At 39.0% G+C, this 27,168-nt stretch overlaps 1 protein-coding gene across 3 annotated transcripts; it reads left to right on the top strand.

Moving 5' to 3' along the window:
- The first annotated feature begins 415 nt into the window (after positions 1 to 415).
- Positions 416 to 26,932, top strand: CAPZA1 (capping actin protein of muscle Z-line subunit alpha 1). 3 transcript variants are annotated; one of them, XR_004973250.1, is made up of 11 exons: positions 416 to 560; positions 9,409 to 9,472; positions 11,859 to 11,910; positions 16,437 to 16,500; positions 18,648 to 18,854; positions 19,937 to 20,016; positions 20,606 to 20,684; positions 22,477 to 22,548; positions 24,888 to 24,950; positions 25,317 to 25,957; positions 26,220 to 26,932. XR_004973250.1 is itself a non-coding variant. In XM_036342997.1 (11 exons), exons 4-11 carry the CDS (start codon positions 15,629 to 15,631, stop codon positions 25,455 to 25,457), a joined length of 711 nt encoding a protein of 236 aa, XP_036198890.1. In that variant the 5' UTR covers positions 535 to 560; positions 9,409 to 9,472; positions 11,859 to 11,910; positions 15,489 to 15,628; the 3' UTR covers positions 25,458 to 26,932. The 3 variants fall into 3 exon arrangements, 2 of the variants coding, with proteins under 2 accessions (XP_036198889.1, XP_036198890.1); XM_036342997.1 differs by adding an exon at positions 15,489 to 15,633 and having other exon boundaries at positions 535 to 560; positions 25,317 to 26,932; XM_036342996.1 differs by having other exon boundaries at positions 25,317 to 26,932.
- Positions 26,933 to 27,168: the final 236 nt, after the last annotated feature.

The following is a 27,168-nucleotide window of genomic DNA, read 5'->3' as shown; positions in this document are numbered from 1 at the left end:
TCCGAGGGCGGCCCGGGACGGATAGCCGCACCTCCTCCGGAGAAACTGGGCTGGGATGTGACCCCGGAGTGAAGTGATTTCGCTTCCATGAGCGTGAGGGTCACCCTTCGCCCCCATTTCCTGGGCTTTGAAAAGCCACCGGCCCAACAAGGACCGAGCAGCACTTAGCCCCGTAGACGGGGAAAACCTAGAGGAGTAGCAAGTGCTGTTTGGTCGGATGGGGCTCGGGCGCCAAGAGCAGTCGAGACCCGCTCCCCGCGTCCCGCAGATGAGAGGGGAAGTGAATGTAACTCAGTGAGGACGGCATTAGACTTAAAGTCACTTCAGGCAAAGGCGACTGACTTCCCGGAGCGGGCGCTCCGAGCCGCGCCCGCCCCGCCCCGGCGCCCGTCACTGCCTGGGTGCCCTCCCGACCGGCGTTTCCGGGCGGGCCCTTCCGCCGGCCCCCGCGGCGATGCCGTCACTCAGCTTCCTTCCCGGCCTGCCTCGCGCCCGGCCGGGCTGGGCCAGAGCAGCCCAAGATGGCCGACTTCGAGGATCGGGTGTCGGATGAGGAGAAGGTAAGGGGCGCGCCTCTCTCTCTCACCTCCTCCCGCGCCAGGGGTGGGGGGCCCGGCCCGGTCGCCGTGGGAAGCCCGGAAGGGCCCCCCGGGGGAAAGAAGCCGCTCAGCCCTGCAGGCGTCCGCCTCCCGCGCTCGGGACGCTTTCCTCCCGAGGGTCTTCCCCCTGGCGCCCCGTGGCCCCAGTTCCCCATTTCTCAACTCTCTTCCTCCCGGGCCTGCGGCACAGCCCGCTGGCCTTGCTGCCAGAAAAGAGACTTTTCCCTTATGGAGTCGTGGCTGCGGACTCTCCTCTGTAATGGAGAGAGGGGACGATGGTGATGTCGCGACCTGTGAAGCAGCACTTGTACCGCCTTGAGCTGTTGGGGCTCAGCCCGTCCCCCCCTCCCCCCCGTTAGCCAGGATTGAGGCTAGTTTAGGGCGAGTCACTTCCTGGTCTGGTGGCCCCTTCACTTCCCTTCCGCCCTTCCTTCCCCTGGAAGTGATTCTGCTGTCACGACTCCTGGACAGAGCGGTCCCTCCGTGGTGCCCGCCTCTCCCCGGTCCCAGGAGCTGGGCTGTTCGCAGTGACCCCCGTGGGAGCCTCCGGACACTGGGCGCCGGGTGTGAGCGCCGTCTTCCCTGCAGACACGCACTGGGCCGCCTGGGTCTCCCCGCGCCCCGCCGGGACTCCATCCCTTGCGTCTTAGAGCCTCTTGATAATAGTTGAAAAACGGTTTTCAGTTTCTTGTTAACCGATTAAGATTCGCCAACGGGTTTTTGTGTGGGTTGCTGTGGTTTTTTTTAAACTCCAGAAAGGTTTTGTAGAGCACGCAAACGTCAGGGTGACGCGTTCAAGCCTGGGCCAAAGCATCGTGCCTCCTCTGATGCTCCCCTGCGATGTCTGATTACAGTGGAGTTTGTCAGTGTGTAATTTGTGTGCTGCTTCCTTCAAAAGTGTCTTAAATACAAGAGCATATTCTTTGCCAGGTGGAATTACTTTTTTTTTTTCTTTTTTCTGACAGCTGCACATCTTTCTTAACAGCTTGTCAGGGTTTTCGGTAACTATGAGATTTTAGGGCCTGCGGAAATTAGAATTATTTCATTAGGTGACCAACTTTATATCTTTTTAACAACTTATTGTGCGTGTGTGTGTGTGTGTGGAGGAGGAAAGGAGAGGGAGAGAGAGAGAAACATCAATGATGAGAGACAATCATTGATCGGCTGCCTCCCGCACGCCCCTTCAGCTGCAGGCTCTATCCACTGAGCCAAACCCGCTAGGGCAGTTGACTCACTTTAGGACAAGAATTACGTCTTTTGTTTCCTATAGTGGCGTGCAAAATGTGCACGCTTGAGTGCTTTGTAAATGTATTTCAGCTCTTCCTCTCTCTCTCTTTTTTTTTTTTCAATAAAAAGATTGGGATGGTGGAGGGGACTATCTATGCTCCAGGAGTCCTCTGTACAGAATGATTTGATACAGTATACCTACATATGGCATGCCATTTTGAAATACTGAGGAATGTGCTAAACACTCACAAGCCATTGAACAGCACTTTAGCGTTAATTTTTCTCGTTCTTGGAAATTCCCATAAACATATAAGTTTGGGGAGGGAGGAAGCATTTTATATGAACTTGTGCTGGAGAGAATACTATAATAAATCCTTTTTCTAAGGCAAACAGTTATGATTCAGATGAAGTTAAATTACAGTGAAAATCATAGGATAACAAAATATTTTTTAGTACAACTGATGAGTCACTTATTTTAAGCAAAAATACTGTTACAACAAAATATTACTAAGTATGTAAATAACAATAAACAGTAAACTTTGAATGAAGTTTATTGTGCCCAAGTAATACTACATTTACCAGTGCTGTCAGGTTTTTGTCTTTGACACTGAGTTAGAATGCCTTTTTTTTTTTTTTTTTAATATATTTTATTGATTTTTTACAGAGAGGAAGGGAGATAGTTAGAAACATCGATGAGAGAGAAACATCGATTAGCCGCCTCCTGCACATCTCCTACTGGGGATGTGCCCACAACCCAGGTACATGCCCTTGACCGGAATTGAACCCGGGACCCCTCAGTCCGCAGGCCAACGCTCTACTGAGCCAAACCGGTTTCGGCTAGAATGCCTTTTTAATTAAATTTGGAAAATATATGTGTATTTCAAAATGCAAATAAAAATATCTTTGAATATTGTCAGTGTTTAATAACATTCATAGTATTGATTTTATAATAATACATCTGACCTCAATAATAGATGAGGTTCCTTTCATCTCCCAGCATACCTGATGTGTTGCTTAATTTTAATAATGACATAGTAAGGAAATCAAAATTAATAAGGTAAATCTGCCAAAAAAGTTGATCAATTTCACGTTCAGTAAACAGTTTTTAAATTAACCACATTGTCTTCATTAGTGTGGATAATAAAGAATAACTGCTATAGTAAGTGTCTCAATAAATCCATATGATTTGAGATTTCTGATATTTTATTAGATTCTTATTCACAGACACAGATGAAATTGATAGTATTTCTCTGTTGTGGATCTATAAGTAAAAAGGAAGGGCTTTGGCTTGTAAGATTTCTTCACTTCTCTTCAGCTCATACCCTACTTGCCCCCTTTTCCAGGCTTCTGCATCCTTTTAACTGAATTCAAGAATCGAGAAAGTATTTTTCTAACAAGACTTGTTGATATGAATATCTTAGCATTCAGAAACATAAGTAACTCTTAAATGAGATTCTTAGCCTATAAAATTTTCACAACCACAGCACTATTACAAACAAATATTTAAAAAGATTTTTAGCCTTAATTTGGATGGGTTCTTCCTTGAAGGAACTCTAAAGTTTCCATTTTTTCTGTTTTTAACGGAGACCTCAACTGCATTTTGATTTGGGGTTGTTTTTTTGTTTTTTAAGGGATATATGTCATGATGCCAGTACAGTTTTTTATTTTTGTTACATTTTCTGAAAGCAGTGAACATAGAGATGAATTTCATGATGATGGTCTCTGATTTCCTTGCAAGTATTTCTATAAAAGCTAGTAAGATCAACCATTTTCATAACTAGCTGCTGAAGTTTTTACCACTTTATAAAGAGGAAGTTGGGTTTTTAACTTCTGCATTGTTACCTGAAATGGTCATGATGAGCTGCCTAAATAAAACAGGAAGTAGAAAGTGTAATAACTTGTAGAAATAAGCGCTTTCAGTCTTATCCTCCGTTTCAGTTTCAGAGAATGAGCTCTACGCTTCTAGCTACTAAGACCCTTCCGTTACTTGGTTCCAAGAGCTTAACAAGACCAAAATGACAAGATACAGTAGTTAGGAAACTTGAAATACGAGATGAGCAACTTGTTTGGGCTCTTTGCATGTCTGTTTCCTTTATTTCATGATTCAGCATTTTTCTTATCCTCAAGATTTTATTGTCACATAATAAAATAAAATATGAAGTTTAGAACTGGATCAGTGGGCTCTTTTTCTTATCTCCTCTCAGTTCAGAATGCTTGCATCTCTTAATAGCCAGCATTCTCTTAGATGCAGTTGGGCTCAACATATTCAGGCCTCACACAATCTCCTTTGTAGTTTTAGCCTTTTTGCGGGAAACCGGCCTAGTCTGCTCACCATAGCCACTCTGCTTCCTGTCACAACGCCGCTGTCCCTGCACATTCAGGGGATCATTGCCCTTCTCATGCTGTGTTACTTTCTGGTGTTGGTGCTTGCCACACTTCTTACAGAAAGTCCTGAAGGTTTTAAGAACATTCACCGTGTTTGCGAGAGCACTAAGGGCACAGAAAGCTGATTCAGCATCTTAAAAAAAATGCAGAGAGAATTTTAAGGCTGAAAAACAGTGCGACTGGCATATTTTTTCCCTTCAGCCTAACTAGTGGAATATTTGTGTACAACCGCAAAAATACCATAACTGAAAAGTGGATCTGTATGCTCTAAGTTTAGACAATGATCCCATCTTTAAGGCACTTTTTGAGGAACAGGTTTATCAAAATTATTTAGGAGAGATGTGGAAAATGTTGTATATGAATGACAAAAGGCCCTATTAGATAGAGCTCATAAAACTACTTACACTTTTAAACTGGATTTCCTTGATTTTGATTACCTCGTTGATTGACCAGATGAGTTATTACCCTTATCAAGTAAACCCTGAAACTTATTTGCAGTGGTCTTTTCTAACAAGTCCTCAATTGGTATTAACACTATTCTTTTCTCTTCCCTTTTTCCAGTTAGCTTTGCTAATGAGTATTCATATAATCTGTTATAAAATCCTTGGACAGGAGCATAAATTTTCAGCAAGTACAAAATCAGATGCCCAATCTTTGGTTAAGTATAGGTATATTATAATTTATTTTAGAACATCTAGCAATTTTATTAGGACTAGCCATAATGCGAAGCAAAGTAGTGTAATATATCAGAAAATTCAAACCCTGTTTGTCTGTTTCAGAAGCCATGCTTTTTTCACTACACTTTATTCCATGTAACAGTGATTGAAAAGAAAAACAGAATAGGAGGCCTTCATTTACTGAATTATAAATGAGATACTGTGATGTAGTGGGAAAGAATGATTCTGAGAATCAGGAGATTTGGCCTCTCTCTCCCTGCTGTGCTTTTAGCCACCAGTGTGATTTTGGAAAAAATCACTAACCTCTATAGGTCTCAGTTTTCCTATAAAATTGGGAGATAAGAGGAATTGGATGAAACCAGCCGAACAGAATTTAATGAACTTTTTCAAACTCTGATTTTAAAAAAATACATTTTAAAATTGAAACATTAAAATGTTCGAGGAGTTTCTGTCATTATCTGCATTTGCACATTTGCCCTAATAACAAAACGGAATTCCTTGGTAACTGAAACCATGTTTTTATCCAATGCCTAGCATAGGACCAGGTAGATAGTGTAGGCCCAACTTATCCGTATGAATGAGACCAATTAGTTACACCTTCATTCATTTTAGTATTTCCCCAACTCATGCTCCTTCATCTCTCTCTTCCCTCCACCCCCAACTGTTTCTGATAATCTCTAGATATTTCTTATGTTCAGGTTGTGTCCACACTCTGGGTGCCTCTTTCGGTATTCATTGTCCTTGAGCATCTGCTGCTATTATTGGTGCCCTGCCTTGTCACTACTGGGAACATTTGACACCCCTCCACCCCCCACCCCCTGGGAGCATTTTTCCTAGTAAATCCTATAAAGCTGCAAAGCATTATGCATACCAAAATGACTATGTGTATATACTTCTAGCCTTGCAAAACCCCAAATAAAAGTATTTCCTTCATCTGCTATAAATCCCCTCCTTTTAGAACCCAGAAAAACACTAGGATCAGATATCATTTGCTCTTTCCTCTCTCCATTGCACAAATCTAAGAGTATAGGTTCTCTCATCTTGAAATAAATAAATATCCTTATATGGATCATCTTCTGAAAATAAGCCTAGATAGGGAAAAGTAGTTGTGATACTGAAGACAATGTGACTGCTTTGGGATTTCTGAACTAGGTGATAATTTTAATATGCACTTACTGTTATTTTCCTTTCTGCCTGCATCAGAACCTCCTGTTAATCTCATCATTTCTGTTCATCCCATTCTTCTCTTTTAATCACACAAGCTCAGAACATTGGCATTATCTTTTTCTTTTTCTTTTTTTTTCTTTTTTTTATTAAATCTTTATTGTTCAGATTATTACATTTGTTCCTCTTTCCCCCCCCCCCCATAACTCCCCTCCTTCCAGTTCCCACCCTACCCTCCGCCCTCACTCCCCACCTACTGTCCTCATACATAGGTGCACGATTTTTGTCCAGTCTCTTCCCGCATCTCCCACACCCCTTTCCCCCCCAAGAATAGTCAGTCCATTCCCTTTCTATGTCCCTGATTCTATTATAATCACCAGTTCATTCTGTTCATCAGATTATTTATTCACTTGATTCTTAGATTCACTTGTTGATAGAAGCATATTTGTTGTTCATAATTTGTATCTTTACCTTTTTCTTCTTCTTCCTCTTCTTAAAGGATACCTTTCAGCATTTCATATAATACTGGTTTGGTGGTGATGAACTCCTTTAGCTTTTCCTTATCTGTGAAGCTCTTTATCTGACCTTCAATTCTGAATGATAGCTTTGCTGGATAAAGTAATCTTGGTTGTAGGTTCTTGGCATTCATCACTTTGAATATTCCTTACCACTCCCTTCTGACCTGCAAAGTTTCTGTTGAGAAATCAGCTGACAGTCGTATGGGTACTCCCTTGTAGGTAACTGAGTTTCTTTCTCTTGCTGCTTTTAAGATTCTCTCTTTGTCTTTTGCTCTTGGCATTTTAATGATGATGTGTCTTGATGGGGTCCTCTTTGGATTCCTTTTGTTTGGGGTTCTCTGCGCTTCCTGGACCTGTAAGTCTATTTCTTTCACCAGGCGGGGGAAGTTCTCTGTCATCATTTCTCCAAATAGGTTTTCAATATCTTGCTCTCTCTCATCTTCTGGCACCCCTACAATTCTGATGTTGGTACGCTTGAAGCTGTCCCAGAGGCTCCTTACACTATCTTCGTATTTTCGGATTCTTTTTTCATTTTGCTTTTCCGGTTGGGTATTCCTTGCTGCTTCGCATTTTAAATCTTTGACTTGATTCTTGCGCTCCTCTGGTCTGCTGTTGGGAGTCTGTATAATATTCTTTATTTCAGTCCATGTATGCTTAATTTCTAGTTGGTTCTTTATCACAACATTGAGGGTCTCATTACATTTCTTGTAGATCTCAATAAATTTATTGGCGGCTTCTAGACAGTTCTTGAGAGACCTTAAAAGTGTGGTTCTGAACTCAATATCCTCCATTGACAATTTTGTCCTGTTTCTTTGTCTCCGCATTTTTTATGCTTTCTTGGTGCACCCCCTAGTGGTCTTTGTGCGCATTGGGGGGATTTGACCTCCGGGCCAACTGGCTGTGAGAATCAGCTGTGTCTGCAGTGGGAAAACTTCTGTCCTCTGAGGAGATGCTAATCTAGCCTTTGCCTGAGGCTATCTGGCAAATGGCTCTTCGCAGGGCTTGGACGGGGCGAGTTGCAGGGAATCAAACAGGGCGGCGGAGGGAGCAGTTATGGCTGCTCTCAGTCCCGTCCCCAGAGGCTCTGCCTCTCAGAGTCCCAGCAACCGCTGCAAACCTCGGAGAGAAAGCTGCCCTCGCGCTCCGACCGATGCCAGACAGTCCTGCTTCTCCCGTTTGAGTCTGGGTCCCCAGAGACTCGCCCAGAACTGGAGCTCAGAGCCTGAGACTCCCTCCCGATTGAAAACGACAACCGCGCCCTCAGCCACCAGCCCGCTCCGCGCGCACCTCCGCACCTTTGTATTTTCCGCACTGCGCCTCCTCTGAGTCTCGGTATGCTGTTCTCTTTCCTTCTAGTTGAAGAATTTCCCCTCAGCCAGCTTTCCTGTGGTTCTGGGTGATGTCCGGATCCGTCTTTTAGTTGTATTTTTGAAGTGGTTGTTCAAGGCAGCAAACTCCGGTGTTTACCTATGCCGCCATCTTGGTTTCTCTTGGCATTATCTTTTTCACTTAGTCTTTCCTCTCATGTTCAATTAGTATTTGAATCCCGTTCATTCTTCTTTTTATTAGATTCTGTTCCTTCATTTTAAAAAAAGTATTTTAGGCATATAGGCACTATAACTACATGCTTCAAATTAAAATGGTAGAAAAAGGCTTAAGTAAAAAGTCCCCTCCCACCTGTTTTCCAACCACCCAGTTCCCCTGAGAGGCAACCAATATACCAATTTCCTTTCTGTCTTTTCAGTTAACAATATATCTAACCTGTCCACATTCCTACTACTATTGTCGGTATTCACATCATCTATACACGGTATTGTGTGTTCACCACCCCAAGTCAAGTCTCCTTCCATCATCATTCCCCCTATGCCTTCCTCTACCTCCCTTCCTCCCCCACCAATTACCACACTGTTGTCAGTGTCCATGAGTTTTTCTCTTTTATGGAAAACTTTTTTTTTTGACCAATAAAAAAGTTGCCATTATTTATAATTATTGATGAAGATTGTAATAATGGAGACTATAAGGTGACTAGGACCTAAAGGTTTAAATAAGGGATATATTTGCCCGGGCTGTGCTCAGTGGTTGAGTGTTCAATTCTTGGTCAGGGCATATGCCCGAGTTGCCGGCTTGATCCCCAGTGTGGGGTGTACAGGAGGCAGCTGATCAATAATTCTCTCTTATCATTGATGTTTCTATCTCTCTCCCTCTCCCATCAATCAAAAAGTGTATTAAAAAAAGTAAACAGCCGAAACCGGTTTGGCTCAGTGGATAGAGCGTCAGCCTGCGGACTGAGAGGTCCCGGGTTCGATTCCGGTCAAGGGCATGTGCCTTGGTTGCGGGCACATCTCCAGTGGGAGGTGTGCAGGAGGCAGCTGATCGATGTTTCTCTCTCATCGATGTTTTTAGCTCTCTATCTCTCTCCCTTCCTCTGTAAAAAATCAATAAAATATATTTTTAAAAAAAAGTAAACAAGGGATATCTATTTATATAAAAGGCTAAGTAATCGACCGTGCGTATTCTGACACGTATTCACACATGTGCCGTGCACTGGCAATTTCAGAATAAACGTTGACTCTTGCATGCGCGATGCATATAAAGCTCTTGCTGGCGCCAATCACACGCAAGTTTTAATTTTATAATACTATATTATATATACTATTTCGACATGTAATTTTTTGCAGTAATGTAATTACTGCATGAATCTTTCTTCTAATTAATCTCCTTTCAATGTGCACAAATCCATGTACCGGGCCACAAGTATTGAAAATGTTATCTGCTAATTCCTTTCCTTTTTATTTGTTACTTTTCATAACTCTCTTTCTGTAAATTTTATTTCTCTAGGTACGCATAGCTGCTAAATTCATCACTCATGCACCCCCAGGGGAATTTAATGAAGTATTCAATGGTGAGTAAAGATTGGTATTTAGTTATTTAAGCCCTCCTTAGCAACATAAGCACTCATTGAGTACTTGTTAACTCTTTTAATCCTTACAATATACTATAGTTATAGCTAAAGAAATCAATATTCAAAGAGGTTAAAATAATACACTCAGTGTCACCCAGCTATAATACTAGTGTCAGAGCATACTGAGGTCTGAGTCAAAAACATGGTATTAACGCGTAAATTGGGATACCTATTTTTATATTTTATATTTTATTTTTACCCTCTCAAGATTCTCATTCATTAGATCTGGGGTGGAATCTGTTATATCAAGTTCTCTCAGGTGATTCTGAGTCACAGCCAGTTTGGGGATCACTATTCTAATACATTTACAACCTTCCATATTATTCAGTCTTTTTTTTTTTTTTTTAATATGTTTTTATTGATTTTAGAGAGAGAGAAAGGGAGAGAGAGAACAGAGAGAAAAACATTGAGTGGTTGCCTCCAGTAAGCACCCCAACCAGGAATCAAACCAGAACCTGGGTATGTGCCCTCACCAGGAATGGAATCAGTGATCCTTTGGTGCAAGGAACGATGCTCAAACAACTGAGCCACACCAGCCAGGGCCTATTCACTGTCTTAACACAGCTTACAGCATGAAAAATGTAGATGAGGCATCTTGAACTTCACAATAAAAGCAATCATCATAATCTCAATTTATCTTAAGGGGACCCTTAAGTAAAATCATAATCTTTGTGCATCTTGGTTCAGTTTAGCAAACATTTATTTTGAAATTCTAGTTTTACATGAGAAGGTTACCTATTTAAGAGGGATTGTGTGATATTCATCTATATCTGACCCAGCATCATAGCACAATCATAATCTCCATTGATAAAATTAATTATGTAGAGAAAGAGTAAGTGGGAGAACATATAAACAGTTACTACAAGGAGTAAATGCAACAGAAAAATGAAGACATTCTGTTATAGACTTATTTGTAGATTTTGAGCACTAACAGCAAAGAGAAACAAATGCAACCTTTCTAGTCTTCCACATTGACTGAATGTAAATTTTCAACAACTGAGCTTTTAGAAAATACTCCTTTGACTTGCCTTTATCTGACTGATTAGTTCAGATAAATTCTTAATAATATTAATGGTCTTCATAATTAGATGTCCTTTGTTTTATTTTTGAGAACTGAATGTACAGTACCATGAAAATAATTGATACCAAATTGGTGTGACTCAGTTGGGCACCCTCCAGTGCACCAAGAGGTTGCTGGTTCAATTCCCTGTCAGGGCACATGCCTGGATAGCTGATCCATGTTTCTATCTCTCTCCCTCTCCTTTTTTCCTCTCTAAAATCAATAAAAACATATTTTACAAAAAAAGAATTGGCAAGCTACCTGTGACCTCAGGACTGGTTTTTATTGGCCTGCTACACATCTGGCCTCTGCCAGTCCTTTCTTTCAGAAGCCCCAAGAGTCAATGGCCTTCAGTTTGTAATTAGTGTTCCCCCTTGGAATTAATTCTTGGTAGTTTCTACTAACAAAAGAAAAGTGATTAGACTCTTAACACAGCTTTTTTAAAAGATTGTAGGCTCCCACGTGAGATTATTCAAAGAAAGATAAGTTCAGCAACTTCACTGCCACTGACTGAATTGTGCCCAGCTTTCTTAATCTGATGTTACAGATAAACTTGCATTTCCTTTTTTTTTTTACTATGTTTTTATTGATTTTAGAAAAGAAGGAAGAGGGAGAGAGACAGACATCAATGATGAGAGAATCACTGGTTGGCTGCCTCCTGCACATCCCTTAGTGGGGATCAAGCCCTCAACTCGGGCATGTGCCCTTGACCAGAATCCAACTCGGGACCCTTCAGTTCCCAGGCCGACGCTCTATCCATTGAGCCAAACCAGCTAGGGCAAACTTGCAATTCTTACTCTGATTTTAAAGGATTCTTTAGATACAAAATTAACAGTCCTTACTTTAACCTTCTGTAAACCATGTTTTTCATTTGCTAAGAAATTCTTTGAGAATTATATGCAAATCTGTGAACATTAGCAGCTATTTGTTTGCATTTTTAGAAACAATATATCCAAAGACTAATCTTTCAAAATCTGATTTTTAAAAAATCAAATTTAGATCCCTGGCCAGGTAGCTCAGTTGGTTACAGTGTCATCCCACCAAGGTTGCGGGTTATCTCTGGTCAGGGCACATAGAAGAAGCAACCAGTGAATATATGAATAAGTGGAACAACAAATCAATGTTTCTCTCTCCTTCCCTTTCTCTCTCTCTCTCAAATCATAAATTAAAAAATTTTAAATCTAATTTAGAAATCCACTAAACTCAAGTTTGTCCTATTGAACATTGTAATTTTAACATCTTTTAACAATTTTTTTTCTTCCTCAGATGTTCGGCTACTGCTTAGTAATGACAATCTCCTCAGGGAAGGGGCAGCACAGTAAGTGTCTTTAAAAATCTGTTTACAGTGTTATTCTAATATTGCATAAACTATGTTAATAGTAAACTGACACCCTGAAAACTTAGCTTAAAGTACTTCAAAATGAAGCAGTTTATTTTAGCAGTTTTAGTTGTTTTATTCTTAGAGAAAACATGTTCCACCAAAATGTTTACTTTCTTTTTTTTTTTTTAAATATATTTTATTGATTTTTACAGAGTGGAAGGGAGAGGGATAGAGAGTTAGAAACATCGATGAGAGAGAAACATCGATCAGCTGCCTCCTGCACACCCCACAGTGGGGATGTGCCCGCAACCAAGGTACATGCCCTTGACTGGAATCGAACCTGGGACCTTTCAGCCCACAGGCTGATACTCTATCCACTGAGCCAAACCAGTCAGGGCTACTTTCTTAAAGCTTATATTATTTTGCTTATTATATTATTTTACTTATTAGTTATTTATTTTGGTGTGATTTTCCCCCATTACAGCAGCGTTAAATGTTGGCTCTTGGGTTTTCTCCTATAGTTGTTTTAGCTCCTGTTGAATTTTTAAAAAACAGTTATAGAAAGATTAGGCTGCAGTTGAAGAATAAAAATGTTTCTCAAATTGCCAAAGAATAGCAGATATTCATAAAGTGAATTTATGGTAAGAATTAACAGTAGAGCCCAGATGATGTGGCTCAGTGGTTGAGTGTCAACCCATGAACCACAGGGTTGCGATTCGATGCCCAGTCAGGGCACGTGCCTTCGTTGCAGGCTCATTCCCCAGTAGGGGGCATGCAGGAGGCGGCCGATCAATGATTCTCTCTCATCATTGATGTTTCTATCTCTCTCTTCTCTCTGAAATCAATAAAAAATAAATAAAAGAATTAATCATAGAATAATAGCACGGTTATTCTACCCAGTCATTGACTTCTTATCACTTGTCAGGCTAATCTTTACAAAAAGCATTTTTATTTTGTCTTTGTTTTAAAAAAGTTACAGTGGTAGCCTTAGATGGTTTGGCTCAGTGGATAGAGCATCAGCCTACAGACTGAAGGGTCCCAGGTTCAAGTTCAGTCAAGGGCACATGCCCTGGTTGCGGGCTGGACCCCCAGAAGGGAGCATGCAGGAAGCATCCGATCAATGAGTTTCTCTCATCATTGATGTTTCTATCTCTCTCTCCCTCTCCCTCCCTCTCTGAAATCAATAAAAATATCTGTTTTTTAAAAATGTTATAGTGGTATAGGTTTGCTTGTTTTGTTTTTGTTGTGTCTTCAGTTCTAAACACTGTCTAGCGAAAGGCCCCTGGTTATCTGGCTTTATCACTACTCTCCTTTACTCTTCAGTATATTTTATTTAATTTACTCTCTATCCAACTGGTCCAGAGTTCCTTTGTAAAGAGGAAAACATAATTGGATATGTCTGGGAAAGGGTGAGGTGGGGAGATGGGATAAGGACTTTGATGCAGAACATCAAATAATTATGAGTGCATTTGGTATGAAATATAATTGGTTTAGATATTAGCTATAGAAAGCTGTTAAGCTGCTGCCTGGGAAACAGTCATCTTCTGCCCTGTCCATACTGCTTTTTGGAACTCATTTTGGGACCAGATTCTACAAACCTAAAATTTGCACACCATCACTATAATTATCATTATGAAAGATATCCTAATAATGCATTGATTTAGACACACACTAAAGAGACATTCTAATTTCCCTTAAGTGCATAGATTCTGCCATAGAAAAAAAACATTAATGGCTGGCTAGTTCAACCAGTTTACCCTGTGCCCTTTCATTGAAAAAATCTCATCTATGTTTTGTCAACATTTGGTTATTCCATCTGAATGCTTCTAATAGTGAATTAGCTATTTCACAAGGCAAGTTCTTCAGTCTTCCTGCCTTATTGGTCTTAGTTTTATCCTTGAGAGCTACCCAAACTTAAATCTTCTCTGTACTTGGTAAGGGGGATTGGGAGTGGGATGTCAAGATCCAAGGGTGAGTACATTCTAAGCCTGTTGTCCATTTCCAGTTAGGAGTGACAGTAGAATTTGGTGTGAGTTCCGATGCTTCAATAGTTTTAATTACACTGACAATAAAGCTTTGTATTTATTAATATTCTGGTTCTTATGGACTCTAGATTCCTGGAAAACCTCTTCCTAAAGAGAATGTCTTATGCTCAAATACTTGATTTTCCATACAAATGAAGTGTTCAGTTTTATTTCCAATAATGAGGTACTTTGGTCCCTTGGTCCTAGTCCTCATAGGTAGCACTCAGTAAGTGTTGTCCCAGTAATTATCATCCTCATCATTGCCTTCTATGTAAAATGAAGAAGGCTTATTAAACAACCTAGGAGTTACCCTCTTTCCTGGATTTCCACCAGAATCATTCTCTGATAATTCCGAACACTTCTGCACTAAGTAGGGTTTTGTAGACCATGTTAAAGAGGAGGTTTTATTCTGAGAGAGATGGGAAATTATTAGTGTTTTAAGCAGAGAATAACATGATGACTCTTACATTTTAGGATAATCACTGGCTGCTATGTAGGGGTGGGCAAAGATTGAAGTAAAATGAGTGCTTAGAAGACCGAGTGGTTCAGAGATAAATGGTGGTGGTTTGGACTAGAGAAGCAATTTTTAACCAGTGTGCTACAAGAATTTTTAAAACATTCAACTCGTGACCATTTATTAGGGGGCACTGACTTCTTTTCCCTTAGATTGTCAAATTTTAATAAATGACAGTAGCCTACACAACAATGGCTATTTGGTGTGAATACCCTGTCTTGAACCATAAATATATAGGTCATATAATGTAGTTGCATCTTATTGGTCACCTTGCATAATAAGGTTGTAACTGATTAGTTAATTCTTGGTACCAGAAATCGTTATACACAAATACAGGCACCTAATTTTTTAAAAGTCACTTTGGAGCAAAAAAGGTAGGTAGTTAGTGTGTGTGTGAATCAAAATTATACTTAGAGTGACAGTGGTAGAATTGGTGGGAAGGAGTAAGACTTAATATGTACTCAAGGTAGAACTACTAGATTTACTGATGGGTTAGATGTGAAGTATGAGAGAAAGAAGAATCAAGGATGATCTGATGGTAACAGATTGTAGTGTTGATATTTGTAATCTACAGTCTAGGACATACCCTAGAATGAAGTACTTATTTATTCCCTATTAAGCTTTTTTAAAAAAAATAATAAATAGGAATACTTAATTTATATTTCATTCTAAAGAGCCAGTGTATTTAGGACTTATTTTGCTACATGGCGATATGGTATTATAAGGAAATGATTCATTAAAAGACACAACAATAGCTTAGGATGAGAAGATTGATGATTAGCCTTAAATATTTGATGTTCAAATATTTGTTACTTTGGTTTCTCTTGAAAAGTCTAGGACAGATTCTATGCTTTGCTTAAAAGAAGTGATCTGGCAGATGTTTTAGCGGGTTAAAATTGGGCTGGAGAGATGTTTAATTCTTCTCTTGGCAAGTGAATTGTGTGAGAGGACTGATACTTCATAAGCATATAAGTGTATTATGTTTTTTTATACTGAAGTTTATTTCCATCTTTCTTTTGCCTTATCTTTTACTTTAGCTTACTTTGTAAGATGTACTAGGAAGCAATTGAAAATGCAGATTTAAGCAAAAGATGAAAACATGAATAATAAAAAATATGAAAAATAAAAAAAAGAAAATGCAAAGTTTCATAAATCTAGCACTGAAGAAATAAACAATATGAGGCATGTACTATGAATCTTTATTCTATCCCTTTTTTTTCTTTTTTTCTTTTTTTATAACCTCTACTCAGCCTTAGGTTGTCCTCTGAGACTTGACTGATGCTCAGCTCTCACCTCACTCTCCCCATGTCAGATACATTCCAGTACATTTAATTTTTTGGTATTTTTAAAAAATATTTTTATTGATTTTTAGAGGAAGAGGAAGGGAGAGAGAGAAAAACATCCATGTAAGAGTGGAGCATCAATCGTCTGCCTCCTGCACACCCTCTATTGGGGATTGAGCCTGAAACCTGGGCATGTACCCTGACGGAATCAAACCGGCCACCTTTCGATGCACAGGAGGATGCCCAACCAACTGAGCCACACTGGCCAGGGTGCCTTCCAGAACATTTAATTATGGTCTCTCCTACGTCAGAGCGCAGAACAAGAAAAACAAGATTTCCAAAATAGTGCCTCAATTGAAGATACTTTTTGAGTTACTGAAAGCTCCTATCTAAATGATTAAACTGTTGATAATTCACTATAATCAGATAGCTTAAAATTTAGGAACCATCCAAATGTGAGCTGTGTTGGAGTTTAGGAGTGGAGAGGAAAAGGGAATTTCAGAGCTTAGTGCACTTCTGAGATGCTGTGGAGAGGAGTTCCTCCGGAAAGCTGGAAGACATTACAGTATCACCAGTTGCCTAGAGATAAAGGGAAAAAGACCAGGGAGTGTTTCACCTTCTCTTTTGCTATTATGTGAAGTACGTTGTGTGTTTATATATAATTCTTTCTTTTTTATTTTATTTTTCACTTTTGAAAAACAGTGCATTTGCCCAGTATAACATGGATCAGTTCACACCTGTGAAGATAGAAGGATATGAAGATCAGGTAAAAATTATTTCTATTTCATAGGCTATGCCTGAAAGATAATAGAAATCCTGTAAACCAAAGTAGATATAAAAATGGCTAATTTTGTCAACATTTCCATGTAAGTAATCACCAACTTAAAAATGTAGTCAAAAGAAGATCAGATCCTTAGCCATAACAGAAAAAAAAAAAAGGTATTACTTGGACAATTAAAGAAAGATGTATGGTTTATTAGATATCACAGCATATAACAAAGAATCAACCACAGTGGGTCAACTAGATGGAGATCTTATTTTTGTTACGTAGGAGTTTGGAGGTAATAGGGCTGATATGGCAGCCCTGTGGTGTCATCAGAAACCCAAATTGCTTCTAGCTCTATTCTGCCATTCTTGGGTATGGTTTGCATTATGCTCTCAAGATAGCTGCTCCATTTCTGGGCAGTGAATCTGTGTTCCAGGAAGGAAAGAGGAGTTAGGTTTGAAAGGTGCTATTGGTCATTCCAGAAGCCCCTTCCAATCATATGTTTTTGCCAGAATGCATATCATTCCTAGCTGGGAATTGTCATTTTTTAATTGAATACATTACCTTCTTGAAAACCTTTGAGGCTCTGTTAAGGAAAAAGGAGAAAGTGGATATTAGATAGGAAACTAATGAGAGTCTTCTGCCACACAGTTCATATAAACTCACACATTTTGATCAGAAAAATAAATGGAAAACAATAGATTTAAGTGTCATGTTTCTGGATAAGAAATATAAATAATATGGGAAGCTTATCTGAGTAGAAATATCCTATATCATAAAAGGCTAATATGCAAATCAAACGAATTAGTCGCTATGAGACACACTGACCACCAAGGGGCAGACACTCAATGCAGGAGCTGCCCCCCTGGTGGTCAGTGCGCCAGAAGCCAGGCTCACAGCTGGCGAGTGCAATAGCACTGGCGGGACCCTCTCCCGCCTCCACAGCAGCATTAAGATTGTCCGACAGACAGCTTAGGGCTGCTCCCCCCTAAGCTGTCAGTCGGACATCTCCCAAGGGCTCCCAGACTGCGAGAGGGTGCGGGCTGGGCTGAGGGCACCCCCCAAGTGCACGAATGTCATGCACCAGGCCTATAGAAAATGATATGAGAACATTTGTTTTTCAAATAGATTTTATACAATTCTTGTGAAAATTATTATTGACCATACAGCAGTATTCTGATCAAGAACAACAGTGAAGGGAGACTGCTAGCAAACATAAAGACAAGCAATGGGTGGAGAAACCTTAAACCTAAGTATCATAAACAGAAGGAAAAGAAAACAGTTCCTAAAATGTATAAGATTAATCTAACTGATTTTCAGTGCCAACTATATATCTAGATTATTTCTTGGGTTTAAAATTTATCTGTTTTTTTGAAAGAAAAAAAAAATAATGTAACGGCAAGCCCATCCCTCTGGGTATCTCTTAGTGTGTCATGCCAGAGCAAACTGACCTTGAACCATTGCCTGGCCCCTACTCCTGGGCTGTAGTAGGAAATGGAAAGTGAATCATAACTTGAGTAATAACAAAACATTAGAAAAATTTGTAAAAGAAAGTGGCTTCTGCATAATAAGTTTTACAAATAAGATTTTAAAAGGAGGTAATCTGCATTTCAAATATCTGTAATAATAAAAGCGTAATATGTAAATTAGACCAGACAGCCGAACAACCTTCCGGACAACCTTCCAGACGAAGCCAGGGCTGCGAGGGCTGAGCTCCTTGCACAAATTTTGTGCATCGGGCCTCTAGTAATAGATAAAAAAAAAGATTATTCAGATACCTAAGGATGATGTCAAGAGTTCATTGAATAAATAAGGAACAGACATGAACCAACTGCACCCAGTAGGGGAATATAAAGCAAACTTGGGAAAGTGTTAGATTGCCTAGTAATAGAAATTAAAGAAGTGCAGATTAAAATTTTAATGTGATATATTTACCTTTTAGTTACAAAAGTTGCAACATTAAGAAGAAGCTTTATGAGGGTTAGACTAAAGAATAAAATTGTTTGATGGAAATATTGGTAAGGAAGAAATCTGACTAAATGAAAAGTTAACTGTCTTCTTCAGAAATTTTATTTGCTTTGTAAAATGTGTCAACAACTGTCTTTTTTTTACAAAAGTTACTCATGATTGTAATTATTCTTTGGAAGGTCTTAATTACAGAACACGGTGACTTGGGTAACAGCAGATTTTTAGATCCCAGAAACAAAATTTCCTTTAAGTTTGATCACTTACGGAAAGAAGCAAGTGACCCCCAGCCAGAGGAAGTAGATGGAGGTCTGAAGTCTTGGAGAGAATCCTGTGACAGCGCTTTAAGGGCCTATGTGAAAGACCATTATTCCAGTGGCTTCTGTACTGTTAAGTATCTGCCTGTTTCATTATGAGAGTATTTAATTGCTATCCTTTACCCATTCTTTGAGGGCGTTGGCCAGCCAAACATCACTTCTTTCTTCTTAGGTACAGTCTCCTGCATTTTATTCCCTGAATAATGTTTGAAAGGGGTATGAATGGAAAATTTTATATGGAAAATTATTTTCTTAAATCCCAATTGCATAAAAATTTTAAATCTCAGTCAATGTATCCTATTTCACATTTTGTCAGAAATTACCTCACTCCCACCAAGAAAAAAGGCCCTAGCTGGTTTGGCTCAGTGGATAGAGCCTGCAAACTGAAGGGTCCCTGGTTGCAGGCTTGATCCCTAGTAGGGGGCATGCAGGAGGCAGCCAATCAGTGATTCTCTCTCATCGATGTTTCTCTCTCTCTCCCTCTTCCCCTCTCCCTTCCTATCTGAAATCAATTAAAAAAATTTTTTTTTAAGTCATCAAAGGTCTTTAGCTTAGACGTGTTTCTAACTATGAGCTAGACATCTTCTATCTAAATTTCCCAATTTGTTAATGGTACCACCCACCATCTTTCTAGTTACCCAAGCATGCAAGTACTTACTTGCTTTCGCCCTTCACTTGCAGTATATTGCTAGACCTTTGATTGTGCTTCTGCATCTTGCTGTCCATTGATACTACTCTAACTTACTACCTAGATTAATTCTGTGGCCTCCTGATTAATATTGGTTATTTAGTTCTGGAGGCGATATAACAAACAAAGATATAACAAACCCTAGTTTCTTACCTGAACATTACTCATTTTTATTCCCAGTCTCTACTTAGGAGACCATCATCTGTCTTATAAGGTCCAGCCTAACTGGCACCCCTTGTATCTGAAACCAGTATTTCTCTCTGTATTCCTGTACCTCTGTCTCATTAGAACTTAGTATGTTCTGCTTAGTGTTCATATCCCATGAATTCTTTTGAATTTTCAGCTCATCCTCTCTGATTCTTTATCTCCCCAAAAGATTTAGCGATTTAGCACACTGCTTTTATACAGCATTTGTTGTTTAGATCAAATGTGTTTTCAGAGTCTAACTTTTTTTTTTTAACAATAGGTTTATGCTAAAACTATAGATGGGCAACAGACCATTATTGCGTGTATTGAAAGCCACCAGTTTCAGCCTAAAAATTTCTGGTAAGAAAGTAGATGTTCTATTTGTATCTCATTTATATTGGAAAGGAACCAAACCAGATTAATAAAGTGCCCAGTTACAAGTCTGAGTTTGCCCTGGCTGGGAAGATCAGTTGATTGAGCATTGTCCCAACATGCTAAGGTTTCAGGTTCGATCCTTGGTCAGGGCACATATAAGAATCAACCAGTGAATGCATAAGTTAAATAACAAATTGATGTTTCCCTTTCTCTCTCTCTAAAAAAAAAAAAAAAACAATAAAGAAAAAAATAAAGAAGTCTGAGTTTTACTTGGATTTGGTTAACAATACTTTGGTTAATTGCATAACACAGCAGCTCATCCATCTGTTTGTGGAAGAGGCACTCATAAACAGATTAGCATGGTTTTTTACTCCAATATAAAAAATGAAAGTAAAAAGAACTTTGAAAAGACTTATGATTAGGCCACTTGTATGCAAACATATTTGATTTGTTAAACTAGAAATGATTTGTTTCCTTTTTTCTCTTTCCCAAATTATCTGCCTCAGTGAGAAATGACCTTTTACGTACGCTTATTGCTAATTCTATAGTGATGTGTGTGTGTGTCTTTTAATAGGAATGGTCGTTGGAGATCAGAATGGAAGTTCACCATCACACCACCTACAGCCCAGGTGGTTGGAGTACTTAAGATTCAGGTGAGATTCCCAACATGTTAATAGACCACATATTAAAATGTCACATCTTCCACAGAAACATTCAAGTTGGAATTTGTTCTGTTATGAAAAATAAGAAACAACTATATGTAGCTGCAAAGGGAGACCAATGGTAGTGAATAGAAATAGAAGCTTCCTTCCTGGGGAAGTAAACAGAGAGCTATTCTAGCTTGATAAAGGATAGTCATGTGGAATGTACTGCTTGCTTGTTATTTTCTTCTTTCAAAGATAATCTAAGACCTTCCCAGAAATTATCAAAAAATAGTTCTAGGAAATAGAAAAATAAGTAATTATTAAGAAATGACTATATAGCAGCTACTGTAACTTATGGTCTTTCATGTATATTGTCTCATTTAAGTATTTACATATACATAAAACTTAGCTCTTCGGTTTGAAGAAAGCTAAATGAATGGGTTATTTTGTTTTATTTATTTTACAATAGTGACAAGATTTTAAAATCAAGTAAAACAGGAATTTTTATAAAGATTGCATGAGAAAATATAAGGAATAAGTAAAATGTATTGCATAATGCCTAACACATAGTAATGACTTAATAAATAATGCTAAGGTACTGCAGATTATTGCTCCTTTCTTTTCCTTTTCTGCTTTATCTCTGAAAACATTTCCTTTTATTCAATTATCTCCTGATAGTGTGGACTAGATAAAGGAAACAGGCATTACCTGGACTATTGTTCTGGAATTATGCCCCCAATTTTAGTTCCCTTCCCTTTATTTTGTTCATAACACAAGTATAATCTTTCTAAAACAATCCCTTTCCCTGGGTCCCCATCACTCATAATAGGAGAAAGTCTGAATTCTTAACATGGTTTCTAAGGCTGTTTGCTCTTCACAGTCTATCTCCAGCTTACTTCGTAGCAATGTCTCACAATGCCACACTCCCCTCCTCCACACATCCTTATCTGCAGTCAGTTCTTTGTTCTTCCCTCAAGGAAACCAGTTGTGCTCCATTCTCTTGTCCTTTTTTATCCCCTTGCTAGATACCCTTCTCTACCTTGTCCACTTAGATGACAACTCCTGTTTCCAAGACCCTGTGCAAATGCACTTAACAAAGGAAATTCTCATCTTATTCTGTATGACCAGTTTATAGCCATGTTAAGATGACTGAACCTATCTTGTAAGTTGCCAAGATTTCCTGAGCCTTATGTCATTGATTGATTAGTCTGTCTCTTGTGTATTCCTCTTTTTTTGCTAATTGCTTTCATAATTACAGCACCCACTTTACCTTATATCCTTACAACTGCTTTTGTCTTTCTTATTTTTGTAGCCTAATTTACCAATATTTGTTTTTCAATCCTGTCTTTACCCCTCAAACTTCTCCTGCACTTGGTCAAATCTGCTTATCAATATTGATGATACTGTATATGGAAAGATGCATAAGGAATTAGAATCCATTAAAATTCCTTGGTTTTCACAGAGAAAAACTAATGTTTAATGATTTTATTTTAATACTGTTAAGCATGGAATCATTCAAGTTCTTTGCATCACAATGCCTAGTGTGGTGCCTGAAATGCATTAAAACATAATAAGTGTTTGTTGAACTTAATAATCAGTTTTCCCTGCAAAGGAAAGAGAGAATTCTTAAATTTGAGTGTTCTGTGCATTTTAACCACCATAGTAAATTACCATTGGTAATAATAATTATTCATTCAGAGTTGGTAAGATTGGGAACGGCTTAAGGCATGGATATGTGCCCTAAGCAACAGGTTTCTATATGAACTACACATAAACTTGCTCACAACATTGTTTCACACAGGTACACTATTATGAAGATGGCAATGTTCAGTTGGTTAGTCATAAAGATGTACAGGACTCAGTAACTGTTTCGGTGAGTGTGAAGAATTTAATGTCTGTCTCATTTGTGTCTTGTTTCTCTTTTAAAAATTAGTGTTGATCCTGAGGGCTGATTCTGCTGTTAGAAATTCAGTTTGTTTTCAGTGCTTTGATTTTGGCAGCTTATAAGAGTATATAACCAACCAACTATATTAGTTCAAAGTCTTTGACTCAGAATAGTGGCCTTAGAGAATTGAGACTTCCGTCTTTCTCTTTCTCAGTTGTGAGATTTGCTCAAGGACAGCAATATCTTCAGTCAGTAACAACCAGGAGGAAAAAAAGATTGCCAAACTAAATCCTATTGGGCTGCATTCATATCTTTAGAGAAACAACATTTTTAGGAATATTCCATCAAAAAGTATTCTGTGTTCTGTACCTGGAAAGAAGGGATATTCTCACTACTTCTTTATATTCCTAAAAGTTACTGAGCACTCTCATGTAGCTTTTGTTTATGTGTTTTATATCTATCAGTATTTACCTTATTAGAAATAAAAAACTGTATGGTGCCAGATGAATACTAGAATTATTGGGATGATCACTTTGTAAGGCATATAAATGTCCAATCACTATGTTGTGCACCTGAAACTAATATAATATTGTGTCAACTGTAATTGAAAATATTTTTAAAGAAAAAAATTTCAAATGCAAAAAAAAGTTAAAACTGAGAAATATTAAAGTTTTATTAATTAAAAATTGCAGTAACAAGCCCATTAGTATTTAACCTAAATAACATTTTCGTGGAAAACAACTATGTTTTTCAAACCAAAAATAATTAATGAAAAAAATGACATTTTCACAAATCATTCAATGTCTGGCTTACTAAAAACTAAATCCTCATGTGCTTCACACATGCCATTGGCCTCAGAGTGATCAGATCATCACACACATGTAGCGTCTATGAAACTATACTGAATATACATGAGAGTAAGAGTAAAAAAGGCAAGTAGCTTTCTCTTAGTATTATTATAAAACTAGAGGCCCAGTGAACAAAATTCATGCACTGGTAGGGTCCCTAGCAGCTGCCAGCTGCTGGCCGGGTACTCCCTTCCCCCAGCCGCCTGCCCCTACCCCCCACCCTTGCTGCTGGTCGCTGGTCGCCCTGCGATTCATATCTGCGGGGCATCGGGTCCCCACTCAGCTCCCTCAGCACCTGGGAGCCCGGTGTCAGTGGGATGATCAAATCAGTAGGATGATGGGCCCTGCCTGGCGACCAGTGGCTTGCACCAGCCTTGGCTTGGCATTGCCCACTCACCCACTCCGCTATCCCGCCCCAGTCCTGCTCTCATTGGGGCCCATCGGGGCCTGCAGCGCTTCCACTGCCACCCGCTGCCAGTGCCACGTCGCCAACGCCCGCTATGTTCTGTGCCGCTCCCTGGTGGTCAGTGCACTTATAGCAGTCAAACTCCCGGCAGAACTCCTGGCTGAGGGGACAATTTGCATATTACACTTTTATTATATAGGAATGAAAATAGTTTTGACTATTTGAAAGAATCTCGGGACTGCTGCTCTGCATTAAATCTTACCCTCCTGCCTTTAATTCTGTTGTACTTAATGGTGAAAGGAAGAGAGATTCAGTTCATTTTATACCTGAATCGTGTAAAGCAAAATGTGATCGGTTAGGTTAGCATCATAAATAGTAAATAGAGGAATATATGAGCTTAACTTATATGACCAATATATCTGAGGGCATTGTTAATATCATCTTAAAGCAGAAATATTTTCAAGGCATAAAAATCTACAGATACCACCCTAACCGGTTTGGCTCAGTAGAGAGAGAGTTGGCCCTTGACTTGAAGGTTCTCAGGTTTGATTCCGGTCAAGGGCACATACCTAGGTTGCAGGCTTGATCCCCAACCCCAGTCAGTACACATGCAGGAGGCAACCAATTGGTCTCTCTCTCTCTCTCTCTCTTTCTTTTCCCCTCCTTTCTACTCTCTAAAAATCAGTGGAGAAAATATCCTCGGGTGAGGATTAACAAAAATGAAAAACTATGAAGACATCATGATGGTGCCTTATGGGCATACTGTGATAGATTGGAAAGAGCATGGCCTTTTTTGGGCAAAGGCCTGGATTCAGATCCCATCATTGTCATTCAAAAGCTGTATGATTTTGGTCAGGTCACTTAAGAGGATTCTGTTTTCTGCAAAATGGAAGTGATGATAACAGATCTTCACAGGGTTGTTGAAGAGAATCAAAGAAGATAATGTGCATGGGAACACTTGATAAACTATAAATTGTGCAAATGTTAGTTAAGATAGACTTCTCGCTATCTCTTTATTCACTGCTTTCACATTTTTAAAAGTTCATATTTTTCTTTCCTCCTCTCTTCACTAGAGTGAAGCACAAACTGCCAAGGAGTTTATTAAAATCATAGAACATGCAGAAAATGAGTATCAGGTAAGAAGATTTAGAACTAACTTTTCTAGACGTACTACCTTCTTATTTTGCTGTTAGCATATTTTGTTAGACTTCTCTTTGTCCTTGTAACATAAAAATGTGTTGTTCGGTGTTACTAAGTATGGAGAATTTGCAGGCCTTACAACTTGGCATTGTACTTACAATCAAGGTTTTGATATGGAAAGGGACTGTAGCCCTAGTTTAATAAATAATATAGGTGGGCTTCTTAATGCACTTCACAGATTGGAGAGGAGTTCAGTAGAAATAATATGTCCTGTCTGTTCTTCCTAGGGGATTCAAGAATGTCCTTGACCTCATTTATTTTACTTTCTGTTCAAGTAACTTGGCTTTAATTATCCATTGCAGACGGCAATTAGTGAAAACTATCAAACAATGTCAGACACCACATTCAAGGCCTTGCGCCGGCAGCTGCCAGTTACCCGCACCAAAATCGACTGGAACAAGATACTCAGCTACAAGATTGGCAAAGAAATGCAGAATGCTTAAAGGCTTAATCTAAGATTCTTCAGTACATGGAAAGAAAGGTTTCAATGTATGGTCATATGATAAATAAGTGATTTATAAACAAGAGTGATATTTTGCTAGGGCTTTCAAAGTTAACAGGTTTTCTAGCCTCATGGAATACTGTTGAACCTATAGCATTGTCTTGATACTTTTATGTTCTCTGACTTGTAATCTTCTGTTTTCACTATATCTACTTGTAAATTTTTTTTTTTTAATTCTGCCACATTTAATGATGGAGAGAAAGGTCTATCCTGGAGTCATTTTACTGTTTAGAAAATTTTCCTAGTCATAAAGCCCTGTTTCTGATATAGACAGGTAATATGTTCTCTGCTTTTCTACCCCTGTCCTTCAAAGCACACCTGGTACTTCCATGGTTTATACTGATCATCAACAGCTAAAGAGGCTGTGCTACCAACTGTAGGCGAATGGAAGACACATCCATCCTCTCCCTCAACTGCCTTGATCATCTCTTAGCGCATTGTGTAACTATAGTTTTCAAAAGTTTGGATTGGGGCTTTTCATGTCCTTTTGTTGGGCACAGGAAGTTTTCTGGAAATTCCATTATAGCCAGCTTCTCCCGGGAAGTTGTTTTTAAATCCAAAGACTTGAACCACATTCCCTGCACATGAACGTGTTTGCTTTTTTCCCTTCCTTATTGTCTCCTTCCCATCTAGTACTATTGTAGTTGTAGATATCTGCATTTTTAGCAGAGTTTTACCCATTATTGTTTTTTTAATATTCCAGAACTGCTGACATACGAGGGATGTAGTAGAGTATCAGAGTTGAAAAATGAAGATGAAGAAATAATAGGTATCTGTGCTTTAATACATGTGGCAGGATTGTACTATAGGCAAACAAATCAAACAGCTCTGTAAATCACAAACAAAACCTAAAAATGAACCAAAGTGAAAAGGATAACTTCCCGGCAGTATCTTTCTACTGTAGCCTGTTATTTAAGGGAATACTAGTGATTTGTTCTAAATAGGATGTAAAACTTGTTCTACATGACTTTTCCTCAGTCCTGCCTGCCAAGAACTTAAATGTAACTGTGATATAGCAACCCTTCTAGGTTTATTGGCAGGTATATGTGTGATCTCAGAATACACAGGTGACATAGATATGATATGACAACTGAAACGGTGGACTCATTTACATTGTTTACACTTCTATGACCAGGCCTTAAGGGAAGGTCAGTTTTTTAAAAACCAAGTAGTGTCTTCCTACCTATCTGCATATACATGTCAAAAAAGAAGGGTGTTTGTGCTTCAGCTTTGTTTTTGCTCAGTAATACAGTCAAGCAAGAATTTGTTTCCAAGTGACCTATTGAGCTGTGTAAGCATATTTGTTTATTTCAAATAAAATATATTTGTATTATTTGTCATTCATACTATCCATCCATACCATACCATCCTCTGTATCAGATAGTCCAATAGAAATATACCTGTTTTGTTCTTAAATGGTCTAAGTCTCCTTTTTGATCCGTCCCTTCAGCCTTAGTTCTCAGGGTAACATGTGGAAGTGTATTTGAAGAAAGCGTTCAAGGGTCTGAAATTGGTTCCGACCTTCAACTATTCTAGTTATAGTGAATAGACAAAGACTTGCAAAGAATAGGTGTGTGTTTGGAGCAATGTCTCTATGGATCATACTGCTCTTCTCTCAGAGACTACCAGTGGTTCAAAGGTTTTGTTTTGGA

This window comes from Myotis myotis, unplaced genomic scaffold (assembly GCF_014108235.1).
Source record: "Myotis myotis isolate mMyoMyo1 unplaced genomic scaffold, mMyoMyo1.p scaffold_m19_p_18, whole genome shotgun sequence".
Lineage (NCBI taxonomy): Eukaryota > Metazoa > Chordata > Mammalia > Chiroptera > Vespertilionidae > Myotis > Myotis myotis.
This window is presented reverse-complemented; position numbering and strand designations above follow the sequence as displayed.